This window comes from Poecilia reticulata, linkage group LG18, assembly GCF_000633615.1.
Source record: "Poecilia reticulata strain Guanapo linkage group LG18, Guppy_female_1.0+MT, whole genome shotgun sequence".
Lineage (NCBI taxonomy): Eukaryota > Metazoa > Chordata > Actinopteri > Cyprinodontiformes > Poeciliidae > Poecilia > Poecilia reticulata.
The window spans coordinates 7060439-7088410 of record NC_024348.1 but is presented as its reverse complement, the minus strand read 5'-3'; the positions used below and the strand labels follow the sequence as shown (position 1 = coordinate 7088410).

Here is a 27972-nt window from a genome sequence, read left to right as displayed (position 1 = left end):
GATGTGTTTATGCATACAGTAGTTTGCACTGTGCAGGGAAATTTATTTGTGCAACATATGTATATACATATATATATATTTTTTTTAAAAAAGGTCATCAGTTTGAGCTGTTTTTAATTCAGCCAGTTAGGGTCACAACATTGATGTCAATGTACAAGTTAATACATGAAAAGGAAGATACAAAGTGTAGAGGTAGAAACAGGAAATACAACCACGGGAGTTGAGTAATAGAGACGGAGAGGAGTAAAGATGAGATGAAAGATGGATAGATAGAAGCTGATCCTGGTTCAGCTGATTCAGACCAGCGAGGATCGGTGGTTTTTCTGTTTTGGGGTGGCGTTTTTGTGCTGAATTTTCAAAACCGAGGAAGACAAAAACATCCCTCTGCTGGTCTGTGGTGCTGGAAAAAAGAAACAAAAATCCCCAGCATCCAAAACGGTAAATAAAACAAAACAAAAATGTTCCCTTCAACGCCTCACGCTTTGGTAGATCACTTTCCAACTTTACAATTCCTTTTACAAGTTTTTTCAGGATCAGCTGCGATTAAAAATCTGTCTCTCGCTTTTTTTCTATTTCAGCTGCATTTCATAAATCTATACACATGCTACCGTTTTCCTGTTCCTCCTTCAGAGAGCGTAAAAACCACCAGAAAAAAAACCACGTTCTGACAACACATTGGAGGCTGCTGTAGTGACAGCGTAGGGTTGGAAGATGGAAATCACTTCCAGTGATAATAAGAAATAGCTCAGATATAAACTCCTCCAGTGTGTTTCAGATATGCTTCTGTGAAAAATTTTTGAAATTTCAAGAAAAACATAAATTAGTAAGTTAAAAAAAATGTAGTATGTATTAGTGGAGATTTGGTTAAAAAAAAAAAAAAAAAAAAAAAAAAAAAAAAAGGAGAAAAGCACTTGGTTTTAGCGTCTCTTGATGTTGCGTTCAGGTCTCACCCAGGACCAAACTAATTTCAATACATATATTAAATAAAATAAAAAAATAATAATAATAAACTCCACCGGGCGCTCCAGAAAGTTTTTTTTCCTTTTACACCAGGCATACAAAGGTGAACAACATAAATCTTCCGCAAGCTCAAGACGGAAAGCCGTTAGCTTGATGCTACATGCTAACGTCGGATTTTGCTTGGATGTAGCTTGATGCTACATGCTAACGTGTGTGCTTGTCTTCCGTAAGTTTTTAATTTTAGTTATTATGTGTCCTACTTCCATTTATTTACTGACTGTGTCAGCTCGTACCCTCTTTGAGAACTGTGGCTGTTATCTAAATCCCGCTAACAATGTGTAAGGTATGCGTCTAAAATTAGCGTGGCAGGAGAGCGGTCAGTTATTCTGTTGATTCAATCAAGCGTCACAATTTGCCTTATTTCATAAGAGTCAACATTAGAACTACTGTTAATGAAAGTAGGGTGCGATATCAAATATTAAGTAAATAACTTAAGAGATATATTAGACTTGAGCATTTTTAAGGTTGTGCATAGGTATTTTCAATTGTATGGGTATGAATTTTTTATTCATTTTTTCAGGAAGTAGGACAGAGCAAAATGGCTGAAAATGGCGTAGGTGCAAATTGATTTGAAATGTTAGTATGAGAAAACGTTTTACCAGGAGGTTGCTCAAACTTTGATTAGTTACACACCAACAAACGGAAATATCTTTTTTTTTTAAAGTTATGCTGGTAATCATCACTGGTTTAGGCTTAATATTTGTATAACTGTGTAGAAAAATGGCAGCCTTTTTTTTTTCCCTTTTAAGTGGGGTTCTATGAAGTCGTTGCGAGTGTTCAGTATCTGACCGGCAGCTGGATCATATACAATCCAAAGACTAGTCAATGGTGGGTGTAGACTAAAGTAAATTCCTGCCATAATATAATAAAAAATGTAGCGGTTCATGCTATCACCTAAACCGCTTCTACTTTTGCGTTTGACATTTGCGAATGCAAATGTTAGAGTTGGTCTGCTACCAATGTTTTATCAAAAATGTGGACATGAAAAACCTAAAATGCTTCTGTTTTCAGTCTGTATCAAGTACTGACTGCACAGAACCCTACTTCACAAAACAAGAACCATGCCACCAACGCAAAGCACAGAGCAAGTTCTGCTGGAAATATACTGAAATTCACAGCTACTAGTTATTACATTATGACTCGTTGGGTTATAATCTGTATAAAATAAACGAGCGAGCTTCTGAGGTACCCATGGGTGTATTTCGTTATTTATTTTTTATATCTTTTACATGTGACTTCTTCCAGGTTTATACTAAGCTAACAGGCTAACATGCACAAAACCAAGTGTATTTGCCGAAGATAAAAAAAAATAAGTTTTTTCTCCCAAAGCTTTTCCGAACTTCTCCCTAAAAACTTTACACTCGACTTAACCGCAGTACGAACAACGCACAGTTTTCCCTCACATTTAGACCAAACACCGGACAAGGGTTAAGGGTCATGGGATACAGCACCGCCGGTGCCAAAATTTGGTTATGACAAGTCAATATAAACCTCCCCAAACAATCCAACTTGGCATGATGTGAGCAGCTGTGTGAATCTGCGGAGATCCCTTTACGCAGTGGAAGCAAGGAAATTAAACCTACCTGCTTTTTTTCTTCTTCAGTAGTAAACAGAGCAGTAGTGTTTCCCCAAAGTAAAGCAAAAAAAAAAAAAAAAGTGAAATAATGCAACAGTTCCACCTTCCTGTAGCTTCAAATGAAAGGTGAAACCAAACGTGAAAAGAATTTTTTAAAAAAGAAGAGTTTTCCACAGTGATTTAGTGGTGCTTGTGTTCGTGTGACTTATGGTTTTCCTTACGCAGTGCAATTTAAAAAAAAAAAAAAGAAGAAAAAAATGACCTGAATTAATCAGACACAGTCCTTCGGCCGTGAAACGTACTGTCGTCTGCTCCCCGGTCGGGTCCGAACGCGACGGGGGGAGCGCTGGGTTTGGGGGAAGAGATGCATTATGGGTAAAGTGCTGGGGTGACGGGTCCCTAGGAACATTTCCTTACATTAACATTTCGACACTTCTCTGCTCCGCTTCTTCAACCAGCTCTACAAAACACAACGTAAAAAGTCTTGTTTTTTTTTTTTCCTTCACAAGAATCCAACTTGGTCATTTTTTTCTCCCCCAAAAAAACTTCAAGTTCTTCAAACTTCCTTCTTCATCCTTCTTCTGCTACCTGGTTTTTTTTCCTGCCTCTCTTTCTCTCTCCAGACTTACATCCTTAAAAAATAATAATCTATCTCCATCGCGCCGTCTCCCATCGTAAAATGAGATGTGCGGTTAGATCCGCCAGACTTATTAGTGTTCAACCTACAGACGCATGTGGAGATCAGCCGACAGCGAGGGAATCCACTCAGAATCCGGTTGAGAAGATTCTGGGATCTCCCGGGTTCCCCTCCTTACCTGTTTAGGTGCAAACACAACCACAAAAAAAAAAATGCTTAGCATCCAAAGCAATAAGCTTAAAAACAAAAATAAAAGGCCAAACATCTAAATAACGGCAGTCACAAACCGTCTCCTGAGCTGCGGTCCATGGACGGCGTCCTGGAGACGGTTGCTGAGAGACATGCCTGGTCCTCTGACTCCAGACTGAGGGAGGGATCTCTGAGAGATTCTAGCAGCTTGTGATGGGCCTTCTCGATTTCCTGCAAAGGAATCGTACATCAATACTCAACGCAAACATTAGGAGCTGTTCTTAAGTGCACTTCTGTAAACAAACCCAAAATCTAATCAGAATCGCATTCATCCGTTAAGCCAGTGTTTCTTAACCGTGGTCCTCACCGCCCCCCTGCTCTGCATGTTTTAGATGTGCCTCTATTCCAGAACAGCTGATTCAAATGATTGCATGACCATCAAGTGCTGCAGAAGCCTGTTAATCACCCAGAGATACAATTCAGGTGTGTGGCAGAAGGGAAATGCCTAATACATGCCGGACAGGGGGTCGGTGAGGACCGGGGTTGAGAAACACTGCGTTAAGCGAGAAAGACGGAGTTCAACATGGCGGGAGGAAGTTGGAACTTAAGAACTTTCAGACTGCAACATTTTCCATACATTTTCAACTTAACTGTTATATCACTGGTATTTATTGTAAATACAATAAAACTGCATGAGATATATTTCGCTGTAGACATTATGAGGTCAAGTTTTCCAGCTTTCATTTTGCTAACTAAAATCCCTGCAGCAATACTTGTAATATTACTCTGAGTTCGATTGCAACTGACAAGGAAAATCTATAAAAATTAATTTTATCCATCCCGTAAGAAGAATTTGTCCAGTTTAAAACTCATGAAAGCCTTGAAATGTTAGACACATGTCTGTGGTCCTGCCCTAAAATGTTCATGTCAAGCTAAAAAGCAATTCATCACAAAGTAAATGTACAAAATTGTCATTTATTTTTCTATAATTTCAACACAGTCCCAACATTTTCTATTGAGATTATGAAAATCATATTTCATCCTAATAAACCATTATAATCCTCCTCAGATTACAGCGTGTCCTGAAGTCTTGCATAAGGTGGTTGAAAGACACTTCAACCACCCTTAACTTTAATTTTTTTTATTTTTTTGCAAATTACAAAATTTGGACTAATTTTAAATTAAGGCACAGGCAGAAAAACAATGTTTCTTCAGCAAAAAGCTTAATCAGTGAATGAGTTCAACCTAACCAGTTGAACTCTCAATGTTCTGGTTGTAACATGAGGAAAAGTGGAAAAGTTTGAGCGTTTTTAATACTTCTGAATGTTGCCGTTTGAACCGGATCGTCTTGGTCCCTCCACAGGGGCAACAGAAGACACAAAACTCACCTTCAGCTTGTGCAACTTGCTCATCAAGCCCTCGATGGTGAGGAAAATCTCATCCGCGTTTCTGATCACGTGACTCTGTTGTGCAGCTGGAGGCGGGCCCGTTTCATCATCCTCTTCACCATCATTGTCATTGTCGTCTTCCTCTAACTCTACTTCCATTTGCATAGTTTCTGTCTCTGATTGGATGAACTCCGGGCAGCAGGCCGCTACTACTTCTTCTTCTTCCTCCTCCACCTCCTCCAGTTGAGTCTGTGATAACGTCACTTCCTGTGGAGGTTGAGGGAAGTGGCTTGCGGTGGGCGTAGGAGGGTCGGGGAGGTCGTCGGTGGCGCTCTCTCCTTGGTCTAACGGCATCACCAGGTAGAAGACGTTCCCTAAGAGAGTGGAAAAGCGGCTTTAGCTCGACCGCCGTCGCCCGAATCTAAGGTTGATTTTTGAGTGTAGTCTCATGACAACTGAAGCAGGTTCGGTCTCCATTACCCTGCGTGTCGGCCTCGCCTCTAGACTGCGACGACAGATCGGAGGGGAGGCTAACATCGCCGGCGGTGCCATCAGGGGCAGAAGAAGAATGAGGAGGATTAGGAGGAGCACCCGCAACCACAGCTACGCAGAGGATAGATGTGTGTGAAGGAAAAGTGTGTGAAAGGGTGAAAGAAGGGGGAGGAAAAAGAAGCATTTTTTGTGTTGATGTTTTTTTGTTGTTGTTGCAAGCAAATGAGATAAAAAACAGAGAGAAAGAAAATTATAATCACAAGTCGAAAGGAAACATGCAAAGACACCCAGATTTCCAAAGACAAACGTCGCCTTCGGTTTGATCATCATCAGCAAGTGAGAGATCGGAGTTGACCGTTCGTCTTCCCTGCAATCCGTTTACCTCTCCGCACCACCTTGGCGCTGGGCTGCCTGCTTTCTGGGGGCGGAGCCTCCGGCTGCCCGGGCTCCGGCTCGCTCAGGCAGAGGTCCAGGACGGTCTCCAGGGAGTCCTGCCGTCGTCCGTCGGGGTTCCCGTTGCTCATGGTGTTGGTGGGGGTGTCATCCGTATCGTGGCTCCTCCGGTCCTCGTCCACATCGTGGCTCCTCCGGTCCTCGTCCACATCCGGCAGTATGAGCCTCCGCAGCGTTTCCACTGGAGGAGAAACAACAGTTAAGTCCAACATCCTCCAAAAATGCTGCTTTCCGACTCCGTTGCGTTCCGATTTCTCCCCACCGTCGTGCAGAGCCGCTTCGGCCACGCCGACTGCCCTGTCCTCATCACAGCTGTTGGCTTCAGGTTGGTCGGTGAGATGGTCACCCAGCATGCCGCCGTCAGCGGAGGTGTGGCTCCCAATAAACTCCGACTCCTCCTCCGCCGGGTGGACTGATGAATTAGAAACAAAAATTTTCTAGAATTTAGCATTTTAATGTTAACTTTTTCTGTGGTCTTTGTCCCTGGAAACAAACGTAGTCAGAACTCTAGCTGCCAACCAGATGGAATCGTTCAAACTTAATAGGGGACTGACCATGTTGGGTTGAAAGGCTGATACCGGATATAGAGGCTCTGAGTGACCCAGTGTGGTCAATTAGTTATTAGCTGAAGTAGCCAGAAAATATGACAGCCAGTCCATTTTGCGCATTTGGCAATCTGAGGTGAGTTATCCTTCACTGGTGCAGACAAAGTGTCCACATAGTGTTGTGGTCAAACTCATTTTCATTTTTGGGTCCCATCAAGACCAGGAATGTTCTCAAGGATGTATATGCCAGTATGTATAGATTAAACCTATTCAACTTTTCAAATATTAATAAATAGCTGTGTCTGCATTCAACACTCATTTCTTAAAATTAATTAATACTGAACATCTTTTCACAGTGATCAGTCCCTGTAGGATTTCAGAATTGCTTCTGGGATGTTTTTGCAATTAAAATCACAGAATTTGTGAGAATCAATGTTTTTTTCCCCCCCTTCCCATTGCTCATGGTGTTTTACCTTCAGTTAAGGCTGGTGACCTGCTTCGTAGGCTGGTAGAACTGGAAAAAACAAAACACATACTGAATGAATACATATGCATGCGATTTAACCAAGACTAGAAACATGTAGGGACTTTTCTTCCCCTTGTTTCTCATTCTCAACATATATATACATGTACTCACGATACAGGAAGTGATCCGTGATTGCTCTGTGGAGATGAAGTTTTAATGGTCTTTTCAAGTAAATCCTTCCAGCTGTGAATCAAATAGCAGAAAAGTTAGCAAACCATCCGGACAGAGTGAAGCAAAATGTGACTTCTAAAGGTGAATGGAAGAAGGATGCTCGTCCGTCTGCCGCAGAACAAATCCACTTACGTGTCTTTCTCAGATGGCGACCCCGCCGCCAGCTCGTAAATCTGCGTCTCTTTGGTGCTGATGATGTACAGAGCTTTTTTGTCTAGAAAAAAAAAGTACCCAAAGTTGTAATTTCATTGAGAAAAAAAAAAAAAAAAGAGAAGGAAAAGATGTCCAAACTTTAGCAAAGATCGTACCTGTAGCTACGGAGCGGACGAGCAGCGAGTCCAGCTTCACCACGGGACTGAAGGAGGTCTTGGTGTCCGCGATGACCCCTCCTCCTCCTCCCATCCAGCGGGACGGGTAGCGCAGCAGCAGCCGGTCGTCTGGGCCTTTCTGGAGGAAGACCAGGCAGTCCGACAGCAGCAGCGCTTGGATCTCTGAGGAACGAGCGCAGACACGAGATGAAACGAACGCCACAGCCGACGGTAACCGATCGGCGGGAGGAATACCAACCTATCTGCTTGTCTTTGCCGATCTTCCAGACGAGAGGACCTTCGTGAATCATTCTCTTCATGGTGAGGTCCAGACTCTGTGAGGAAAGAAGAAGTTTTAAAACGGTGTTTGACGAATAGAGGACCCTACCAGGGCGATAAATTAGAAACGTTTGGCCCCACCTTGAACTGAGGCGCGGAGTCCAACCGGCGCTGGTACTGACTGAGCCGCTGCCGGTGCTCCGTCTCCCTCACGTCTTCATTGACCGCCTTCAGGATGCCTCGGCAACAGGCCTGGGCACGCTGCAGCGACGGGAGGTCCGATGAGCCGCCTGTAGAGAAAAAAAACAAACAGATATGAGCAGGTTTCAATAGAAGCTGAGAGCGAATGTACTCACATTAACTCATGTTTTAACTTGCGGTATTTCGAGAAAACTGTAGGTAAATTAAGTTGTTAAACTAACTCTTTATCTCAAGAAAACCATCAGAAAATTTAGTAATTATACCGTGAAATCAAACTCAAGTACGACTGTTTTTGGCTCCTTTTATAGTCATAGATCATTTCCATTCAGTCTCCTGCTCCCTCACCCTCCGTGTATTTGATGATCTTGTCGAGCAGCAGAGGATACTTGGTGAGTCTCAGCATCTCGGACACCAGCAGGTCTTTGAGCTGCAGCCTCCGACACTGAGGACTCGCCTCACACTCCTGAGCCGGAGACATGTCAGCAAACCGTCAGCGAAACCAAACCGTTGTCTTTTTTATGTTTTCTGTTTTGATGGGACTTAACAGCATTAAATTATGTTTGGGGACAAAGACAGGTCTGATAAGAGAAGATTTGTAAAACAGCAACTCTTTGCCTCTCACTTTAAAAGACCCAAGGATGCTGAAAGTTTTAGTTTTATAAAAATCTCAAACCAAATCTGTTAAAAAGACAAGGCAGACATTTTGTTTCCCAGTTGTTCTGGAGTCATTGAGCGTGCAGACCTGGATGATTTGGGCGAAACGTTGATCTTTCCGTTTTTTGTTCTTGATGAGCTCCAGTGCCTGAGTCTGCTGGCAGCACAGCTGCGACGCCTGCTCCTGAAACTCGTTTCCAGCTGCGCCTTCAACCTGAAAAACAACAACGAGGGTTAGGACGGTAAAAAGGGAAAAGACCAGCAGATTCTTATTTAAAATCCCCTGGCATTTCAAACGGACCATAACCAGCTGTTGACTTTTAGAAGAGAAAAAGGACCCTAAACCTGCATTGCTGAACATACTTGGAGTGTTTGTTACTGAAATACTCCGTCTTAGTCCAGGAGAGTTTGGTAAACACAGCAGGAGTGACTCACCTTGGCCAGCATGACGTCACCGATGTTCTGAACGATGGGGCTCTCTCTTCGCTTCTTCATCTCCTCACAAAGACTCGCTACATAGAAAAAAAACCATCAGCATCGGGGCAGAAATACAGCATGAAATAAACAAAAATGGCTCCACAGACGTCTCTAGATGTAGTGAAGATCAGTGCAGAGAGCAGCTGAAACACTAGTAATTAAATGTTACGATGTTGGAGGCTAAACACTGAGATTATTAAGTGGAGAAGAACGTTTTCTGTACGTAGTCTTAACCGCAAACGCATAGAAATGTATTACAAGCGGAATTATCAATGAGTCCTATCAAAACAGAAAGTAGACGTGCTAACGTTAGCCTAGCGCCTCCTCAAACTGCTTTAGATGAAAAGTATTAGAAGAAGCAACACATCTTACAGTAGTCGCATATGTGTATTCATGTGTAACAAAATATGAAGCAATGCATTTTTGGTCAGAACAACATAGCATTTAATTATTTTAGCACGTAGGAGCAGCTGATAAAAGCTCTCCAGCAAAAACGTCATAAGTTATTATAACGGTTATTTCACCAGACTTTATAGCATCTATAGCAGACTGTACCTTGACAGTGATTTGTAATCTTTTATACGTTCTTGCACTGAGGTTAAATGCCTATTCTTAAATGACTGATCAGTATTGTTTTATTGCTTTACAAGTCGCAGTTGCAACTTTTTCCAGAACATTTGAGACACAAGAACAACATTTCACTTGTTAAAGACTTGAAATGAAAGACTTTTTTTTTTTTTTAAATAAAAGTTGCCCTACAAACAGCTTGTTACATCATTAATCCAGTTAAGGCTCAGTAGTTTGGTTCAGTTCCAATAAGTACAACACTAACACTGACTGTTTAGTGAGATTAACTATCCAAAAAAAGTTACATTTTCTTACAAATGGCTTCAAGCCCTTTAGATAATTTTGTAGTTCCAAAATAGAAAAACTGTGACTTTACGAGAGCTTTCCGTTCCATAAAAAACATCTTCCAAACTCTAGCCTTGTAGCCTGACGACACGCTGACACCCGGACTGACCATGGAGCTCGTAGACCTGAGGCAGGTTTGGGAAGATGCAGGCCAGCTCCTCCGAGTTCAGCACAGATCTCATCTTCCGGTAAAAAACCTTGTCAAGAACCCGTAAGGTCCGAAGGTGGGACACCTCAGTGGTGAACAGCTCTGATTGAAACAAAGGGAAGTCAAAAATGACAAATAAATTCCTGACCGTACGTCTTTTTTCCCGTAAATCTCGGTGAACGCCAACCGTACCGTAAATAACGGCTTGCCGCTCCACTTCCCTGGGGCTGAGGGTCGCCAGGAGCTCAGGGGGAACCGTGTCCCTCCAGTTCTGACCGTCAGACACCTCGTCCTCCAGCACCGCGGTGTCTGGTAGCAGGGCCAGCTGCGAGTCCACACTCCTGTAGGATAATCAAGATGGGGTCCGAGAAAAGGGGAGGCAGGAACAGGCAGTGGAGGAACAACAAGAAAACAACGTGGATGAAGAGAAGAACAGAAAAACAATTATTTGAAATGACTCATATTTCCAGAGTCAGCCTAAGGTATTTTATTTTAAAGCCATAATGGCTATTATGAACAAAAAATGTCCCCATTTCTGCCTCTGGGCTCCTATTTCCCTCACTCTGGATGATCCTTCGTTAATCCTGACTCACCTGCGTCTGGACCGAGGGGTGTATGGGGGTGTAGGGTTCTCAAGAGACCTGAGTGTGGGAGAGTGGAAATAGAGATGGCGTGAGGAAGAAGCTACCCAGATCAGGGGAATGTGAGCGGCTGTTGAGCGAGATCCCTGGACTCAGAGCTGCTAACGGGAAAAAACAACAAAAAAAACACAGAAGAAGTCTGACAGCAAGAATCCTTACCGAGCGGAGCTGCTGGATGCGGACGACGAGGCGCTGTGCTGGAGCAGCCGGAGGCCCGGTTGCTCCCTCTCCTCGCAGTCCTCCATGTCCACGTCGCTGCGAGAGCGAGGCACCGAGTCCCCGCTGGAGATGGTGCCCCGCCGGCGGTCCTCGCCCTGAGCCTTCAACGACCCGCTGCGCCCCAGACGCACCGAGACCATGTGACTGCGAGACAAAACCAGGAAACGTCAAGGTACCTGCCGGTTTCAGCAAGTTAAAATTAAGACCTGTGTAATGCCATCTTGAATGAAATTTAAACAGAAATAATATGATGGTGGGGGATTCTGCTGCATTACCATCAAGGTTCACAAAAACTGGCTAAGTAGCTAGCTAAGCCTGGCTGCCTTGAGTTTCAATGCAATGAAAATGTTTGCGTGCGACTCAAACTTTGACCTGACAGAAAAGTCCAGCAAGAAAATAAAACTAGATAAATACTGCTGCCACAAAGAAATTTACGCTAGCAAAGGTATCATAGCGGCTAGCAACCATTAGCCTATCTGACCATCTAGAGTCACAAAATGCAATGAAGATGTTTGCATGTGAATCAGAGTTTTTTCTGACACATTAGTCCAACAACAAAAAAGCCTACATTAAATACTACTGCCGTGACAAAATTGAATCTAGCAACAGTGTATTAGCAGCTAGCTGGCTAATATATTCCAGCTAGTTCCAAACTGCTAATATGCAGCTAACTGCTGGTAGCCTCGACTACCTTGAGTCACAGAATGCAACAAAGAAGTTTGCGTGCAACTCAAACTTTCACTTAACAGAAATGTCCCTTAAGGAAGAAAAAAAACAAAAGGCTAGTCCTGTCACTACAAAATTTAAGCTAGCAAGGGTACATTAGCCGATAGCTGAAGGGAGCCTGGAGTCACACAATGGAATGGAGATGTTTGTGACTCAAACTTTTGCCTAGCAGAAAAGTCAGACGGGGGAAAAATGAATAAAAATAAAAAAATAACTAGCCTCCCATGACAAAATTTAAGACCCGTGACTAACATTTATTTTCATGGATTCAATACATTTTAGTGCATTAATTTTAGGTAGGTAATTTTGGGTACAGTCACCTGTCCATGCCTTCTTCTCCCAAGCTGCTGGAGGACAGCCTCTGGGGGTCCACACCATCCCCGTCCTCCTCTCCTGGAAGCTCTGTGTGGTTCTCGAACTGCTGAATGATGTTCTTCACGCTGCCGGGACGCACTGCAAGACACATCTCGGTTCAGTACGACGACACAAACAACAACAAAAACACAGAACGTAGGGCTGGAACTAAGTCTACAGCAAGTGCCACCTCATAATCAACTGATGAAGAACAGATTTTTAATTGAAAAAGCAAAAGTGAAATAATAAAGAGGAGGAAAAAAAACATAATAATGTACCTTCTGTGGGTGACAACGGGACGTGGAATGCTACAAAACCAAAAATGAGTCAAAAAGAAACAATTAAATCATGAGTCAATTAATAATTATTAGAAAAAAAAGAAAGTAAAACAACATGGTGAACAAAAACCAAAATGAAATTATTATGATTGAAAATGAACAGTGAAAGGGAGAGTTTCAGGGTGTTTTCTATCACAAGTTGCTGCAAATAACAAAACTATAACAAGATATGAAAACTTTCTAGAACACAGATCGGCACAGCAACCTGTGGCTGCACACTGCCAGGCCAGCTGACTGAAAGAAGGCTACAGCACTTTTCAAGACAAAAATCGGTTTTATGAAAAGATATTTACAGTTTTAGGAAAACAAACAGTATAAGTTCATGTACCCTTATTATTTGTTTACCAGTATATATATATATATCTGTTGCTTTTCTGTATAAAATAAATGTCATAGAATCATTTTATTGAATCTTTTGCTGTAAATGGAGGATCTCTTATTCATCTGAGGTTCATTTCTGTTTAAAACTGTATGTGTGTGTGTGTGTGTGTGTGTGTGTGTGTGTGTGTGTGAGAGTGTGTGTGTTTCTTTACTGGACTGAGATGTGCTCCGGGGTTTGCCGATGTACTTCAGGATGGGGTTTCTCTTCTTATCCTCTCCATCTTTCTCTTTCTTCACGCTGCTCGGCTGCAGAAAGACAAAATGATTGTAAACATAAGTTTCATTTTCTACATCCATTCGCTTAAAATATGTGCTAAAATGCCAAAGATTCCGGTGTAGGATTTGTTTTTCACTTCTTTCTTGAGTGTAAACACCAAAAAAAAAAAAAAAAACATAACCAACTTGATGCAGTCTAATGTATCAAGTTTCACATTAGTGTTAGTTGATGTTAAAATGAATAAAGGTGGCAAAAATAGCTGATATTCCAATAGGATTCTAGAAAACATGGCGGAAAACAAGTTGCAAAGTGTGTTGTTGTTCACAGATAAAATTAAAACAGGTTTATATTGTTCATGGTTTAATATTAATAAACTCCAACGTTTTTCCGGGCAGTGAACGTACCATGAGAAAGCCCTGAGTCATGCCTACTCTGACACTCTTCTTTGTGGATGCTGTGACTGCAGGAGGAAGACTCACTTATTTACACAACCAGCGATTGAAAAAGTTATTTGAGAGAAAACTATTTGGTATCGAGACATATCGGTTGTTCAAGCTGTTTATTCAGACATAAACAGGAAGTGAAACTTTCAGGTGGTAACTGGAACACTAAACTGATTAAATTTGTTTTTGTACATGTTATAGAACATGCATGAGTTTGAAAATATAACAATAATTTGTGCTAATCACCACCCAGTCCTTCCAGGATGTTGGAGAACTAGAATTATTCATTTTAAAGCATCTTTTTTCAAAAAGTTGCAATTTTTTTAAGCTTCATTTTTGCCCCAAGATGGACTTCTATCACTTATTTCATGTTTTATGTGAAATAATCCACCAACTAAGACTTCTTCATCAATATTCAGGGATTATCAACTTAAAACAAACTTCTAAATTGTGCTAAAAAGTTACTTTAAAGTTAGTTTCGTCTTATTTTAAGTGTACTAAGATATTTGAAGTAGAAACTAGACCAAAGATCCTTGGTGAGATCTGGTGTTTCTGCAGCGTACATAAACACTCTGCTGACTGAGAGCAGAGTTCAGCGCTTATTGGAAGCCAAACAGCTTGGAGTTATCAAGGCTTTCAAGTTAAAACGTCCATTAAAGTTCAGGGGCGGATTTGGTTTCTCAGATATTACAAGCTATAAAACCAAGAAAAAACTCGCTTCCTCTGTTAAAGATGAACTACGTGTGCAGCAGCGACTGCTTTTCTCAAATCAGACGCTTACGTATTTATTTATTTTTATTTTTTTTTTACCAGCGCAGATAAGAATCCCGCCTTGTCTTTACCTTTTTGGGTTTTAAAAAAGCCAGCCACTTGTCCTTCTCCGTGCTCAGGCCGAGGAAGACCTTGGAGTCTCTGAGCTTGATGCCGGAGTGTCGCAGGTAGAGGAGGACAGCTGAGGCCAGAGGGGAGCTGCAGTGAAGGAGAGAGAGCCGACGCGATGAGGTCAACGAAGAAACGGAGAGCTGCTAAAGTGTCGAATAGACGTCAAACGCGCTTTTACCTTCTGTCCTCTTCATCCTTTGATCTGGAACGGAAAAAAACAGAGTTTGCTGATTGGATCTGCAGCGGTTTAGCTACATCCACAGGCGTTAGAAACAGAAGCCCTGCCGTCTCAGTCATGTGACAGAGAATCTGACGGTGTGTGTAAAAAGCCGAAAGCGCAAGTGTCACATGGTTTCCAGCCTTTACATCTGGAGCAACGACCTTTGCTATGCTCATTTTGCTGCTGCTGCTGCTGCTTTGTGATTAACTATTTTATAGGACTCTATAAACACCTGAGCAGGTGGATCTACTATCTATCTACGAGACAGAAAATAAGAGAAAAGCTTTTTTTTTCTCTTTCTCTCTTTAAAAGGAAAGAGACTTCCCTGATTTCTTAACGTCAAAGTGAGCCAATCAAAACTACGGACTACCCTTTAACGACTTCCATTCATGAAGGCAGCTTCATGACTCACAGAATCTCCCAGAGAGCGGCGACCTGTCTGTCCACCACCTGCTTCTCCTTCAGGGGGTCTCCGTCCAGCTGAAGCAGGTCTCCCTCCCCAAACAGAGAGCCCAGACCAATCATCTGCTTGTTCCTGTCAGGAGACATGAACACAAACTCATCAGGTTACAAAAAAAGAAAAAGCTATAAAATAAAAGACTTTACCAGGAAACAGAATCCTATACATGTAGCGGTTTTACAACTCGCAATAAATGAGCGTTGCACACAAACTTTAAGATCCAGTTACAAAAGCAACTGAGGCAGAGAGTCTGCTGGTTTCAGAAAGTCACAGTTATGACTTTATAAGATTGTTTTAATGCCACCTGGAATGAAATTTAAGATTTAAAAAAAATCTATCTATGACTAGCTAGTCTTTTGGCTTCATTAGAGAAAGAAGAGAGTTGGAGGTTAAAAAGTAGAATAGATTTTTTTTTTTATCTTTGTTAAAGTTGGCATGAATGGTTACTGTTACTGTTGCATTTCTCTGAATTTTTCCAAAGGTTTAAATGTAACTACAGCTGAACTAGACAGAGTTCAAAGCCAGAGTCCCACATCATGCAGAATCTGCAGGGTTTAAAATTCATGTCCTTAGACTAAACTAATAGCCTTCAGACTCAGACTTGTGCCTCCAGCGTTTTTACACCTGCTCTTTTCTGACTGAACGTTTAGTAACGTCTGGGTCACATCTGGGTCAAGATCAACGACGACACGTAAGAAGTGATCAAAAACACCAAAACAAACACTTTGTAGAGCTTAAACTCAGTCAGAACAGACATTTTGGATGGAAAACGGTGTTGAGTTTTGGACTGCACCATCCTTAAATGACACACCTGTAGTCTTGAATCTGATCCTGGATGTCCGGCAGAACCTGCTGCTGCAGCTCGGACAGAGGCCCTCGGATGTCCTCCTGGGCGTGAAGGCGGTTCTCTGACGTTAATACAAACATTAATGATAGAATATAAAAGCATGCACGAAAAAATAACTGGTGTTATATCAGATTATTAATGAAGCCTCCTGTTACCTATTTCTGTTAGAAATTCCTCGCGTACTTTGATTTTCAAAGGCTGTAAGAAAATTGTTCCAATGAGTTGGCGCACTGAAGGTGTAACATTATGGTTAAAATTGTAAGAACGTATTTATTTTCACATTTTACAAAAGAATCACACATTATTACTATTGTCAATCTCTGCAAAACACATTTGCTTATTATCACAGAGAAAACATCAGTTGTTACTTGGATACGTACAGCGTCTGGATCCAGGAAGTGGGAGCAGATCTGAGGCGCGAGTGCGCGGGCGTCTTTAGGGGCGGAGCCTAAATACGCCTCTACAGACAGGTAGAACAGCTGTGGAGGGGAGGAGAAGACGTGAATGTAAGAAACTAAGTCCCAGTTTGGATGATGTGTTTTCCAGGCACATAGTGCCATTTTAAGGCACAATAAACTAACTATGTTAACTTCAGTTGTTTAAAAAAAAAGCTACATATATCAAATATGACTTGAAAGAAATTTTGCTTTGTAATTCAACACCTTGAAATTGGGCTCTTTAAAAATTTCTACTCTTTCTGAAACTCCGCCCTCAGGAAGTAATCACAACGTGGCTCCTCCATTAACCCTTTAGCAACATTTTTATCAGCGTTTCACTGATTGTAGCTCTATTTATGAGATCAGCAGATGTCCAGTAACACCAGGGGTTTGCTAATTGCTGCTGGCTAGTCTGAAGGAGTTGAGTGGGGGAGTCAAATGCCAGAAATATGTTTGAAAGAATCAAAGCAGCACTCCATTTATGTTTTGTGATGAGGGAAAAACATCACAACATAACGTAAAGCTCAAAAATGCCCATTTTGCATAATATCTCTTTACAGCAGACTGGGCTAATCCTAGTGAGCTTTTAAACTCCTGGGTTTGGTACCAGACTACCAAGTCTGTCCAGGTTTCTGTTCTCCAAATTTCTTCTTCCTCAAGGGAAAAATTAACATATAAACCTTTTTTAGTCGGAGACCTTGCTATTTTTGTCTTGGGTTTCTGTTCTGTACTTTGTTTCCAAGGCGACCTGTTCCAAATATAACGTTACCACTTTTTTGCCCTTTTATGCACCTTCCTCTACTTCTGACATCTTAAAGAATAAAACAGATGTTGGCTCCGATATTAAAGCAGAAAAAAAAAAATTTAATCACTGTTTATGTATATTCAGAAAGCAACATATATTAGAAAAGAGCCATAACTTATTTTAGTGACTCAAATTTCAATCTTTTTAGGACAGAATAAAGCATCCAGAGAGCGTCATATATAATTAACTCATTAGAGCAAATGTGTTTAGCTCTGAACTGACCAGAGGGTTTGGGTCCAGCAGCTGGGTGAAGACGTATCTCATGAACACTGTCATGTGTGCTGGCCGTGACTTCAACAACTCGATGTCCTGGAAGGGACCGTCCATCTGTGAACGGGTTCAAATGAAACAAAGTCAGGATGAAAAGCAGTAAAGTGATTTGGGGTAAATTAAACAGAAAAAAAAACCCCACACACCTCATTAAAGGCATAGCCATCACCTTCTTCATCTTCATCCTCAGGGCTGATGATCTGGGCTTTGACACCCTACGACAGAATAAGATTGAAGAACAATTCGTTTAATTCTTCAGTCTGTTTTTATTTATTAATTGTGTTCAGGCAGAAAACGACAAGCCTAAACAGGCTGAAACACAAACCAACATCTTTTTTTTCTTTTTTTCCTTTATGACATTGAGATTTTTTTAAAAAGCCGAGTGAATCAAAGTGTTGCAAACGGAGTGCGTGACGACGTTCCTGTTTCGGTAAAATAACAAAGCAACAATTGTCGCAAAAATAAATAAATAATGAATGAGTAAATGAATGACGGAGAGAGAGAAAAAAATGGAAGCAAATGTGTGTCTGTCTCACCGTGTCAGACAGGGTGTGTGTGTCCGAGTTCTGGCGTCGGTGATAGGGGGTCCTGAAGGATAATGAGGGGGAGGAGCTGGGACTCTCAAAGGCCTGGGGGCAACGGGAGGGGAAGGGGGAGTGAGGGGGGGTAGAGGGAGCCAGGATGAGTGGAGCGGGATGAGTGGACATTCACATGCACAAACACACACACAGCAACAGCGTGTTACCTCCAAGTCTCCTTCACTGGAGTCCATCGACAGCCGTCCTGTGAAAGAACAGGAAGATCTGTAACAACTTCCTGCAAAAACAACAACAAAAAAAGCTTTTACAATGACTCTGAGGTGCGTTGCAAAAACATCCTCGCATTTCTTAAACCAGAATTTGTCACGTTAGAACCATGCACTTCGACGTATTCCAGCGACACAAACTGGTGCTTTGATAAGGAAGTAAAAACAGTGTCCAAAATCATCTCTCTTTGTGAAAATCTAAAAAGTGTGGCAAGCATCTGTGTCCCTAACATGGCGCATTAGGGCCATTGTAGATAAAGAGAATTTTTTTTTCCATCAAGCTAAAATTTGAGGAAGATACAAGATTTTATGATTTCCTGATCCTCTCATACGAATCAAAAATTTTCTGAAATGAAATAAATCTATTAAAATGGGAAATAAAACTTGGCATTATTTCTTTTTTTAATTAATATGTCATTTTATTTTATTTTTTTATTGATTTAATCATTTAAAAACAGACAAACCTTCTCCTGCTTGGATGTAGTTTGTGACGGATTCTGATCCTGTTCCCTCCTGAGGAGGAAAACGACAGAAGAACAAAAGAAAACAAAGTAATCATCCTAAGATGTTAGTCATCCCATCCTGGTATCACTTGCTACTTAAACTTTTCTTTTTGATTTTTTTGCTGCCTCTTTTTCTGCTGACCTGATTCTGAATCTTGACTCTGACTTGGTGAGCTCTCCTCTTGGCGCTCTCGATGCGCTCCTCCAGCGACGGCGACGGGTTCTTCAACCATTCCTCCATCAAGTCCTGCAGAAACAAGCAGCTTAATGGAGCAAATGTTGTGACTTCTAAACAAATAAAATGTCTCTTTCTGTGTCAGAATTCTCACCTGGAGTTCAGCCTCTTCCTGCTCCAACATTTTCCTGAGTATCTGACTTGCATGCTTTTGCACTTCTGGATCCTACAAATACATTTAGCCATTTTTAGAGAGAGAAAAAAACATTGTTTGAAAAACCTTTTTTAACCAACAAATGTCATTCAAAAACAACTTTTAAAGGTTTTCCACTCACCTGTAGCGGTTTGGGTAAAGTAATTCTTTGGGATGGGGTGCTGCCCAGTCCGGAGGGTAAGGGCAGAGGCGGAGGGGGTAGGCCCTCCCCGGCCAGGGAAGACCTCTGATTGGGCGTAGGGTCTGAAGGGAGGGGCTCCAAGGGCACGGAGGTGGCGGACGGGGGCGGTCCTTGTAGTGTCAGGGCGACGTACGGTCCGGCTGCAGGAAAACGGGACGGCTTTAATAAAACCCGAGGCTACAAACACCGATCCGGCGGAGCTCGTCAAACTCACATTTTATGAGCTTTACCACTTCCTGGTGAGTCATGGTGGAGACCGGTGAACCGTTCACCTGAGAGGCAAAGTTAACACAAAGGAAGAAATCTCAAAACACCAACTTCCAGATAAAAAAAAAAAAAAAACAAGTTTCAGATGGAAAAATGCAAACCTTAATGATCCGGTCCCCCTCATGTACCCCAGCTTTGACTGCAGCGCCACCTAGGATGGAGATCACTCATGCAAGTCAAGCAATGAATGGAGGTCGTAGGTCAAATGAGGGCTGATTATGATGAAGAAAACAAACTATATAGCTTATTTAATCCTCTCGCGGTCGGAAAACGGGGTAGCAGTGGGGTTGTCCCGTCAGACCATCAGTTCCCGTAACAACATACATAGAGCACTGGACCTTGCAGAGAGTAAAAAGACTGTGGGGTCCAAATGAACGTAATTTGCATTTACATGTGCGTTATTTTTCATAAGGAAACAGTACATCATGTGTCTCGCAGTGTTAGACCAGATTTACTAGGTGTGTCTTTGTTTTGGTTCACTTTCACCTTGAAGTTTTGAAAGTAAACCAAACTTCCAGTTAGAGCTGGGCATTTAGCATATTGTTTATCATTTATTGTGGTAAATTTTGTGACAATTAAGATTTATCGCTTTAACAATAAATTCCAAATTAGCGTTAATTGATGTGACACGAAGTCAGTCATACAGTTACCTGAAAAAGGAGGAATAAATATTGTCACTTTTTATCGTCATCACGATAAAAGTACCACAGAATATTGTGATAAAACTTTAAAGTCCATATGGCCCACCCCTACTTTCAGGACAGCATCCTGCAGTTACACCATCTGTCCATTTAGGGGTGTTGTAACAGCCCACTTCCCAGTAGCATCAGTAAGCCAGGCAGTGTGCTCTGATGCAGATGGAGCCGTTGCCAGGATTTAAACGTTTTCAGATCCTAGTTATGTGCGTCAGCCGTACCTATAAGAGGCATCACGTCCTCTGTTTGGTTTCCCTGAATATCAATGTGTTTTGTTTTCCATTGTAAGCCAACTGCACCAGGGTGCATGTTGGGTCAATACTTTGGTTCATTTAAAGCAGCTCTAGTGTGAAAGCGACTTTAATGGCGTGGAACAGGGGTTTTCAAAGTGTTCGAGAAATAACCTTGACAACGCTGTGGCACTGGAGAGTCTTCAGATCCATGCCATGATATGATCATACTTCCTTTTTTTAGTTATTTTTGCTTGGCCCAGACTCTGTCTCCCTACTCGATGCAGCTTTATGTACTAGAAATTAATCCATTTCGTCTCTGGCGTGGGCTTGGTGAAGTTGGCTGAATGTCTGCAGTTACTCCTTCTGTATTTTATGTTCTTCCCTCCAGACGGAGGCAGTAGAGTTCAGAGCTGGGACAACAATCCCAAGCAGTGGACTTTGTTGCCTAACAAAACTTGTGTGAAAGCCAGCAGGTCGATAACAGAGAAAGGAGAAAGGTGGGGTGAAACTTGTGATTTGACTTCCTTGTCAAATCACTGCTCTCTGAATCGAGCTGAACTAATTAAGTGAAACTGAAAGCACAAGACTCTTAAACACCAGACTGACTCATTGAGAAACTACACAATAAATGTTTTAGCTAGGCTGTCTTTGTTTTTACTCTCAATCAACTCTATATTGATCTGGAAGATCAATATAGAGTTGATCTTTGAAATTCTATAGGTGAAAAGCAACTTTCAATCACAAATGATGTTGTCCCCCAAATCAATAGGATGTCAAGGTACATAAATGGGAAGAACGCTAAAGATGAAGTGTGTTTTGTTTTTCTCTGTAGGAAGCTGTACACCTGGCAAAAGAATCAATGCCAATTCATTTTATAAGATAGACCAAAACAAGGCAGAGAATATAGACCTGTTATGAAGATAAATTGTCCCAGTAAACCATAGTATTGCTTTTTTGAGACCATTTTCAGGTAACACATTAGTAATGGGATAATGGTGCTAATTTGCCCTCTCAGAGATCAATAATCTTTAATTTTGTGAAGAACACTTAACACTGGAACTGGAAGACATTTAAATATCCCAAACTAAAGAACAACAACCAAAATCTTTATTTATTTATTTTTTAATTCAAATATTTCACCGCTGATGAAACCAAATTCTTTGAAAAACATGTTCCTCCCCCTCGCCTGCGGGGGCGCTGCATCAAGAATCCCTGAAGGAAACGACACAAAAGCCTCAGAAGAAGACATGAGCGCTACTTCCAAATGGAGTAATGTCAGATTTTAGCGGTTGTATTATTTCCCTTTGGTGTTTGGTAAAAGACCATGAGCCAATTCTCCCGCTAACACTAGACACGTGTTTGTTTTGGTTCTATTGACCCAGAACGCCTTGCACTATAGTCTGCTTCCTGCTTTTGGATCCACCTCTGGTCCATTTGCATTCAAAACTGAGTCCTACTTTTGTAGGCAAACTAGAGTTAGCTGTTTTGGTTTGGGTCAGAGTTTGATTGTTCTCCCCAAACGAACCAGACTTTCTACACAAACAAAAGCCGGTCCGATTACACCAGACTAAACAGTGGTTGGTGTGAATCCAACTTCCCCTTCAATCTGTGGCAGTGATTCAGCATGAAGCAGTAGGAGATCCTTAAAATGATTCTCACCTGGCCGGACATTCTGCACTAGCTTGACTCTCTCTCCGCAGACAGTGAAGCCGAAACCGAGCTGGTCCTTCTGCACCACCACACACCTGTGGACCAGACCAGGACCTGGCCGGCAGGAGAAAGTCACGGTTGAGTCTGACAGACAAAAATAACTACGGCGCTAAAGGCGAGGGTTCGTTCACGAGCCAGAGTAGCCAGTGTGTACTTACTTGAACTCTCATCTATCGTCACCTCTCTCTGTTGGCTGGCAGGGGCTCTGCGCTCCGAATCGCCAGCTGTCAGACTGCTGAGCCTGAATTTAAAGACCAAAAAAAAGAGCATCTAAGCGTACAAATATACCAATTTAGAGTAAAAGAAAGAAGTCTGAAAGTAATGAGACCTGATAAACAAGAGACAAATGAGAAGTGACCGGAGCAGACCACAAAACACAAAGTAAACGTTGTAATGAGAATCAGAAAGTGAAGGAAGAGATACGACACAAAGAAGATCTCATATGAGTTTTGAAGACGGACACCAACAAGAAAACAGTGGGCACGAAACAACTCACCAAGCAGCAAAAGGGCTGAAAGCGAAGCATGACGGAAAAGAAGGAAACACAGATAAACAGAGAACAGAGATTCAGAACAACAAACATGGAGAATTGAACAGGCCGGAAGAGGGAAAGCTTATTCAAACCATCGGCAGACCCTTTCCTCCTCCAGATCGCAAACACTCGAGAGCAGTCAGGTCTTTCAGTTTAAAGGTGATGAATGAACAGAGTATACTCATGTTTAAGGGTCAAGGTTCACAGAAAACATTTCAAAACACGGCTGCAGGCTGTGTGCACTTCCCCCCGCATATTGTAAATGTTATTGGGACTACTTAATGTTTAATGACTGAGCAGAGGAAGGGACAGGGGGGAGATTTCAGTGTTTATTTTTCTGAAGGGACCGACGTAAGACAGTAGGAAGCAGCAGCAGCTGTGCAATGTCCAATCACGTAATCAGTGGAAAACTAACAAAACGACCTGATTGCCGGCACAGAGCAGAAGAGAACAAATGTCTGGTTATAAGTAATAACCTGCCAGTGGGTCTAGTAGAACTTTTTTATCAATATTAAGGAAATATTGGCCTTTTTTTACAAGCCTCTATGTCTTGCTGAAAAGTTCATTTTAAGTTTGTTTTATTTCAAATGTACTTTGTGTTTGTGCAGTGAGCGCTCGGATGAAGGCTTTGTTTTAGGCACCTTTTGATACAGTATCCTTGGTTACAAGTAAGTATAGTGGATCTAATCAACCTGAAATACTATTCAACAATTTAAGATTTTCCTGACATTTTCATCCTTTAGCTACAGTAAGTTACCAAAACCCTGTTATCGTTAGCATATATCAGAGACTCGTTTTTGTCAGGTGTGGAATCTAGAAGGAATGTGAAATCCAAGTTCATAACAAAATCTATTAGTCAACAATTACAGCAGTCCAAACAGCTCTTTGTGACATTATTATTGCACACACACTGGTGTCACGATGAAGGCAATTTTGAGAGATATTCAGCAGCCCTAATGAAAGCCGAAAGATCAAAAAGTCATATCAAAACAGAGGATGAAAAATGCTAGTACTAGCTTAATGCTTCAGCCAGCAGGACCAAAATATCAACCTACTAAAAATCGTACCTTGACAAAATATGTTATAGTGCAGAAAAACAGACACTGCCAATGGTTAGCATGTTAAATGGGACACAATACTGTTAAAACATGTAATTCTTCTGCTAATAGTTGATATGTCGACGACTCAAACACTAATCATTAGAGATGTGCCGATCAGGTTTTTTCCTGCCGATACCGACACCAATCACCCATGAGGGCCGATCACCGATACCGATCACATAATTATTATTATTATTTTATCATAAACATTACCGGTTACGATTATTTTAGGTTAGATGCTGCAGCTTTAAACAGAGGTTCGGTGTGAGAGTCACTACCAGGTGGAGCAGAAGCGGCGCTCCGTCTGTGAAATATTACTACCTGTAGCGCGTAGCAGCGGTTCAACAGCGAGAGCAGAACCAGCGACTTAAATTTTGGGGGTTATCTGTTTAGCTTTCTGACCGTCATGCTAATCTGGGTGAGTGTTTGTAGCTGTGCGCTGCTTTACCTGCTATCTGATCTTCCATATGTCTTTTTTACTGCAGTGAGCCTCGATGTAGCCAAACTCCGTCAAGTATGGCATTGTTTTTATGCCATATTAGATTTGTTGTGTTGATGAATTTGACCTGCTTCAATTTTCCGCCGCAACACGCAAACGTCCCCATTCACTCAGTGCATTATAGTTCAACATTGCTTAGGATTTGTTGCTGCGCGTTTGCGCAGTGTGAAGGAAAGAGGAGACCCGCTGCACAGGCAGGCTGCAAAATGAGAAGCAGGTGATCGGTATCGGCAACAAGAGCCAATGATCACCGATCACGTACTTTTTCACAAAAATCGGCCGATTATGATCGGTGACAGATCGATCGGCACACCTCTACTAATCATGAAATGGATCCATTAACTGGTTTTGAATTGAGACATCCCTGCAAGGTGGTATTCAGGTAGCGTTACTTTGAAGGAAGAACAACACTACTACTTCTTCTCTTGAGAAGAAAATGGTAAATCCTAGGTGAGAATCAACTTCTTTACATTTGGATGTTTTTAGTCTATTCTCATGTTCATAATAAGTAAAAACAATCTCAGAGTCAGATTGACACATTTGCTTTCAGAAGGATTTACTCTGCTTCCTAGAAGCTCAACAAGATCCAATAATGACAATCTCATTGTTTCAAATGATCTAAACCGGTAGTCTCCAACTCCAGTCTGGAAAAGCTACTGTCCAGCAGCTTTTAGATCCAACCCTGTTCAAATATACCTCAGTAAAATGAATGGCTCTTTACCTGGCATTATCCAGTCCTGATGGCATGTTGAAGATGATAACTGAGCCATTCAATTGAGATGTTTTAGAGCAGAGCTTAAAAAGTTGGAGGACAACAGATGTCAAGGAGTGCCACTGGAGACCGCCAATGTAGACTAAGAGAATATTCACCCAAGAGTTACTTGTGTCTGACCTCTCTCATGCATAATTGCACACATTTAAAGATTAAGATACTTGACTTGGTATAAGAGTCAACTTTTGTGTCGCTTTTACAAAAATGCGTTCGTGGCACAATCTGTGGGCATCACTATCGTCCGCACACACCCAAACACGAGCAATCACTGCCGAGCAGTAGTCCTACCTGAACAGGTGGGTGTGTTTTTCACTGGCCACCTTGCTGTCACATGACACACAAAGAAGGTAGTGGGAAGCATTGGACGAAAGCGTGAGAACACACCGGGGAAAACAGCGAACAGTGAGAGAGACATGGAAACACACATGATAAAGACAAAGGTGATCAGAAACACAGCGCGGGTGATGGAAAGACATTAGAAAGGCAAAATCCACGGCAGCACAAGGGGGTGTAGGTTACAGATGGTGGGAAGACGAATGAAAGTAGGCGGTAAACTATTGGCGTGTCTACACAATGTAGCCTCTCTTCTTCTAGGAGGCTGTTTCAAAATCCCTAAAGTCAACCTGTCTGACCTGTTCTTCCCACAGTCAAACCGGACTTCGGTCTGATAAAAAGAGAGCACTGCGTTTTTATGGAAGGCACCCGAGATAAGATGCCAACATCAGGACCCCGTCTAGACGTAGAGGATGGCGGACGGCAGGCTCGTACCTGTCCAGGGTGGATGTGGGCTGGCGGAGGCTCATGTCTGCTCTCCTCTGCTTGCTGGTGTGGGATCAAACACAGTCACTGGGCCTCTCTTATCATCACCATCTCTTTCCCCGTTCAATTCGTAGTCCACACAATGGGGCTCTCTGTTGGGCTTTGATCAGTCCTTGAAGCTACTTGGATGCTGGTTCAGATCAAACAGACAATCCCTCATGTTCCCATACACTGTAGGGAGTTCCAGCGAGGTCAGTGGGGACTTTAAAAATAAAGTGCTGTTGAAACAAACTCACCCACCCAAAAAAAGCTCTCCGTATTTACCTGATAATGACAAAACCTGTATTATCCAGAAAGTGTAAGTGGCTTAACGTTGTGGTTTCGCTGTAGTGGAAATGGATGAAAGACAGTCTGCTTCCTCAAGGGTCATCAATCATGAATGAATGGCTGATATGTCTGACAGCGCTGCAGATCAACAACATCCACGACTTTTAAGCCCATTACTGAACTTAACAAAATCACTTGGAGCTTAACTTTAACACCTAGAACTAGTGTTGCAGATAGCAACAAAGGATTAACTTGAATATTTAGTGCTAACCTTCAACCACAGACTCTCTCCCACACACTTGCCAGGCTTGTTTACATGTGCAGCTTGTAGCAGATGCTCCGATCTAACTAATCCTCTCCATATATTTTGTTTCAGCTGTATCGCACGGCTATTTTCAAATTTAAACACAAATACCCCTGCGACTAATCTAACACGTAGAATTTTCGGTGGCCCGCTACATCCAGCCGACGTTAGCTGAGGGAAACTGCCACTACCAATAGGCCCCTTTCGACCACCGGCATGGCGTTAGAGCGCACGCCGACCTTAAGCGCCGCGTCCCCGGCTTGCAGCAGCACCAACGAGCCGACGAGCTAGCTAGCTAGCTAGCTAGCTAACCGGGTAGCTCTGCAAAACGAAACCACCGCATAGCTTTGGCAACATTAGGATACGTGGTTGTCTATACGCACTGGACTCCTTCGGTGTGTGTATATGCTGCCAGGTATGTCCAGGGGTCCCGTTCTGTTGCTATTTCAGACGCAGAGTGGCATGTTAGCGAGGATAGCTGGACGTTATTCCAGAGGAGTTCCAAATCCCAAGCAGGTTCCTTTTCTCTCATCAAAACACTGATTTAATCAAAGGTTTGTTTCCCTGTCGTGATAATGCAGAGGAGAAATCCAGACGTAGTTATGATATCCGTCGCTCTCGCTACAGTGCCCGTTGTTTAAAATAATGATCTCTGCTCTTCTGTTATCTTGTTGTCCTGACTGCTGATCAACCAGCATATCTTCAAGGATCGCGAGCACAAAAACAGTTGAAACAGCGACCTCGTGTGGCAAAAATTGCAACCTGCAGCTAAAAAGACTGGAATGGCCGGAGTTCAGTGCATTTTGGTGGTTAAAATCTAAAAATGCGTTTTTATTGCTGTTGGGAAAAGTAGGTGTAGGAGGAGCTCTCGTTATCTAAGTTTCATTATAGAGTCATTATAGGTTGTGATAACTATGAGAAGGACTTTTGTTGTAGTCTTGTGAAGAAAATGTTCTTTATTTTACAAAGTATTCTTCTTTCATCTCTACAAGTTCCAGAGCAGTCCCCATAACAGAGCCACCCTTCTTTATCGGCTTGTGTAAGCAACTGAATCTGGAGCTGCTACATCAACGGATGACAGCAGACGACTGCATCATCTGCAACAGTCTTTTAAAATATCTGCGACACCTTACAACAGACATTTGAGAAATTTTTGCTTTCTATAAATTTGTTTTCAAGGTTGGACCTTGGATTTAGCAGTGACGTCACACCCAAATACAGAATAAGAGCAAATTCCAACGGTAAGTGAGAAAACCAAGGATAACAATGTATTTCCCTCAATTTAATCCAATCAGACCCGAGAAGGTACATTTTCCCGATACTGTGTCCACTTTTGTTGTAACAATGCTTCAATGAGATACATCCAAGTACAAATAGGACACAGACACACGCAAACACACACACACACACACACACACGCACGCACACACACACACACACACACACACACACACACACACACACACACACACACACTCGATTCGTCTCATAAATCAACGCTTGTATATAGAATTGATGTTACATCCAAGTAGCAAGTTGGATTTGCAAGTTGCAAGACACTAATTTGTTCACTGGTGTGGGTCTAACTACAGTACAATATGATACAATGTAAGACAATCCCAGCATGCTTCATGCTGCCAACACACTCTTTGGGTCTGCTCCAGATCTAAAACTTTGCCA

The 27972-nt window shown here is 42.1% G+C and overlaps 1 protein-coding gene across 9 annotated transcripts; it reads right to left on the bottom strand.

Annotated features, from left to right (window-relative positions):
- Positions 1 to 3172: 3172 nt before the first annotated feature.
- On the bottom strand, positions 3173 to 27025 carry arhgef11 (Rho guanine nucleotide exchange factor (GEF) 11). 9 transcript variants are annotated; one of them, XM_008435254.2, is made up of 43 exons: positions 25986 to 27024; positions 25671 to 25892; positions 22496 to 22510; positions 22158 to 22240; positions 21949 to 22053; positions 19463 to 19512; positions 19309 to 19366; positions 19035 to 19234; positions 18854 to 18925; positions 18667 to 18771; positions 18486 to 18534; positions 17962 to 18032; positions 17753 to 17845; positions 17363 to 17431; positions 17169 to 17273; positions 16085 to 16183; positions 15860 to 15902; positions 15669 to 15765; positions 14810 to 14932; positions 14356 to 14379; positions 14138 to 14264; positions 12788 to 12881; positions 12195 to 12224; positions 11883 to 12015; positions 10777 to 10980; positions 10570 to 10617; positions 10169 to 10317; positions 9938 to 10078; positions 8875 to 8951; positions 8528 to 8653; positions 8131 to 8248; positions 7726 to 7874; positions 7565 to 7640; positions 7306 to 7488; positions 7130 to 7211; positions 6938 to 7009; positions 6774 to 6814; positions 6018 to 6167; positions 5685 to 5936; positions 5291 to 5413; positions 4811 to 5184; positions 3521 to 3653; positions 3173 to 3411 (listed from the first exon to the last, which is right to left on the bottom strand). In XM_008435254.2, the coding sequence occupies exons 2-43, from the start codon at positions 25703 to 25705 to the stop codon at positions 3362 to 3364; spliced, it is 4428 nt and encodes a 1475-aa protein (XP_008433476.1). In that variant the 5' UTR covers positions 25706 to 25892; positions 25986 to 27024; the 3' UTR covers positions 3173 to 3361. The 9 variants fall into 9 exon arrangements, with proteins under 9 accessions (XP_008433476.1, XP_017165895.1, XP_017165898.1 ...); XM_017310406.1 differs by having other exon boundaries at positions 17962 to 17999; positions 25671 to 27024; XM_017310409.1 differs by lacking the exon at positions 5291 to 5413 and having other exon boundaries at positions 25671 to 27025.
- Positions 27026 to 27972: the final 947 nt, after the last annotated feature.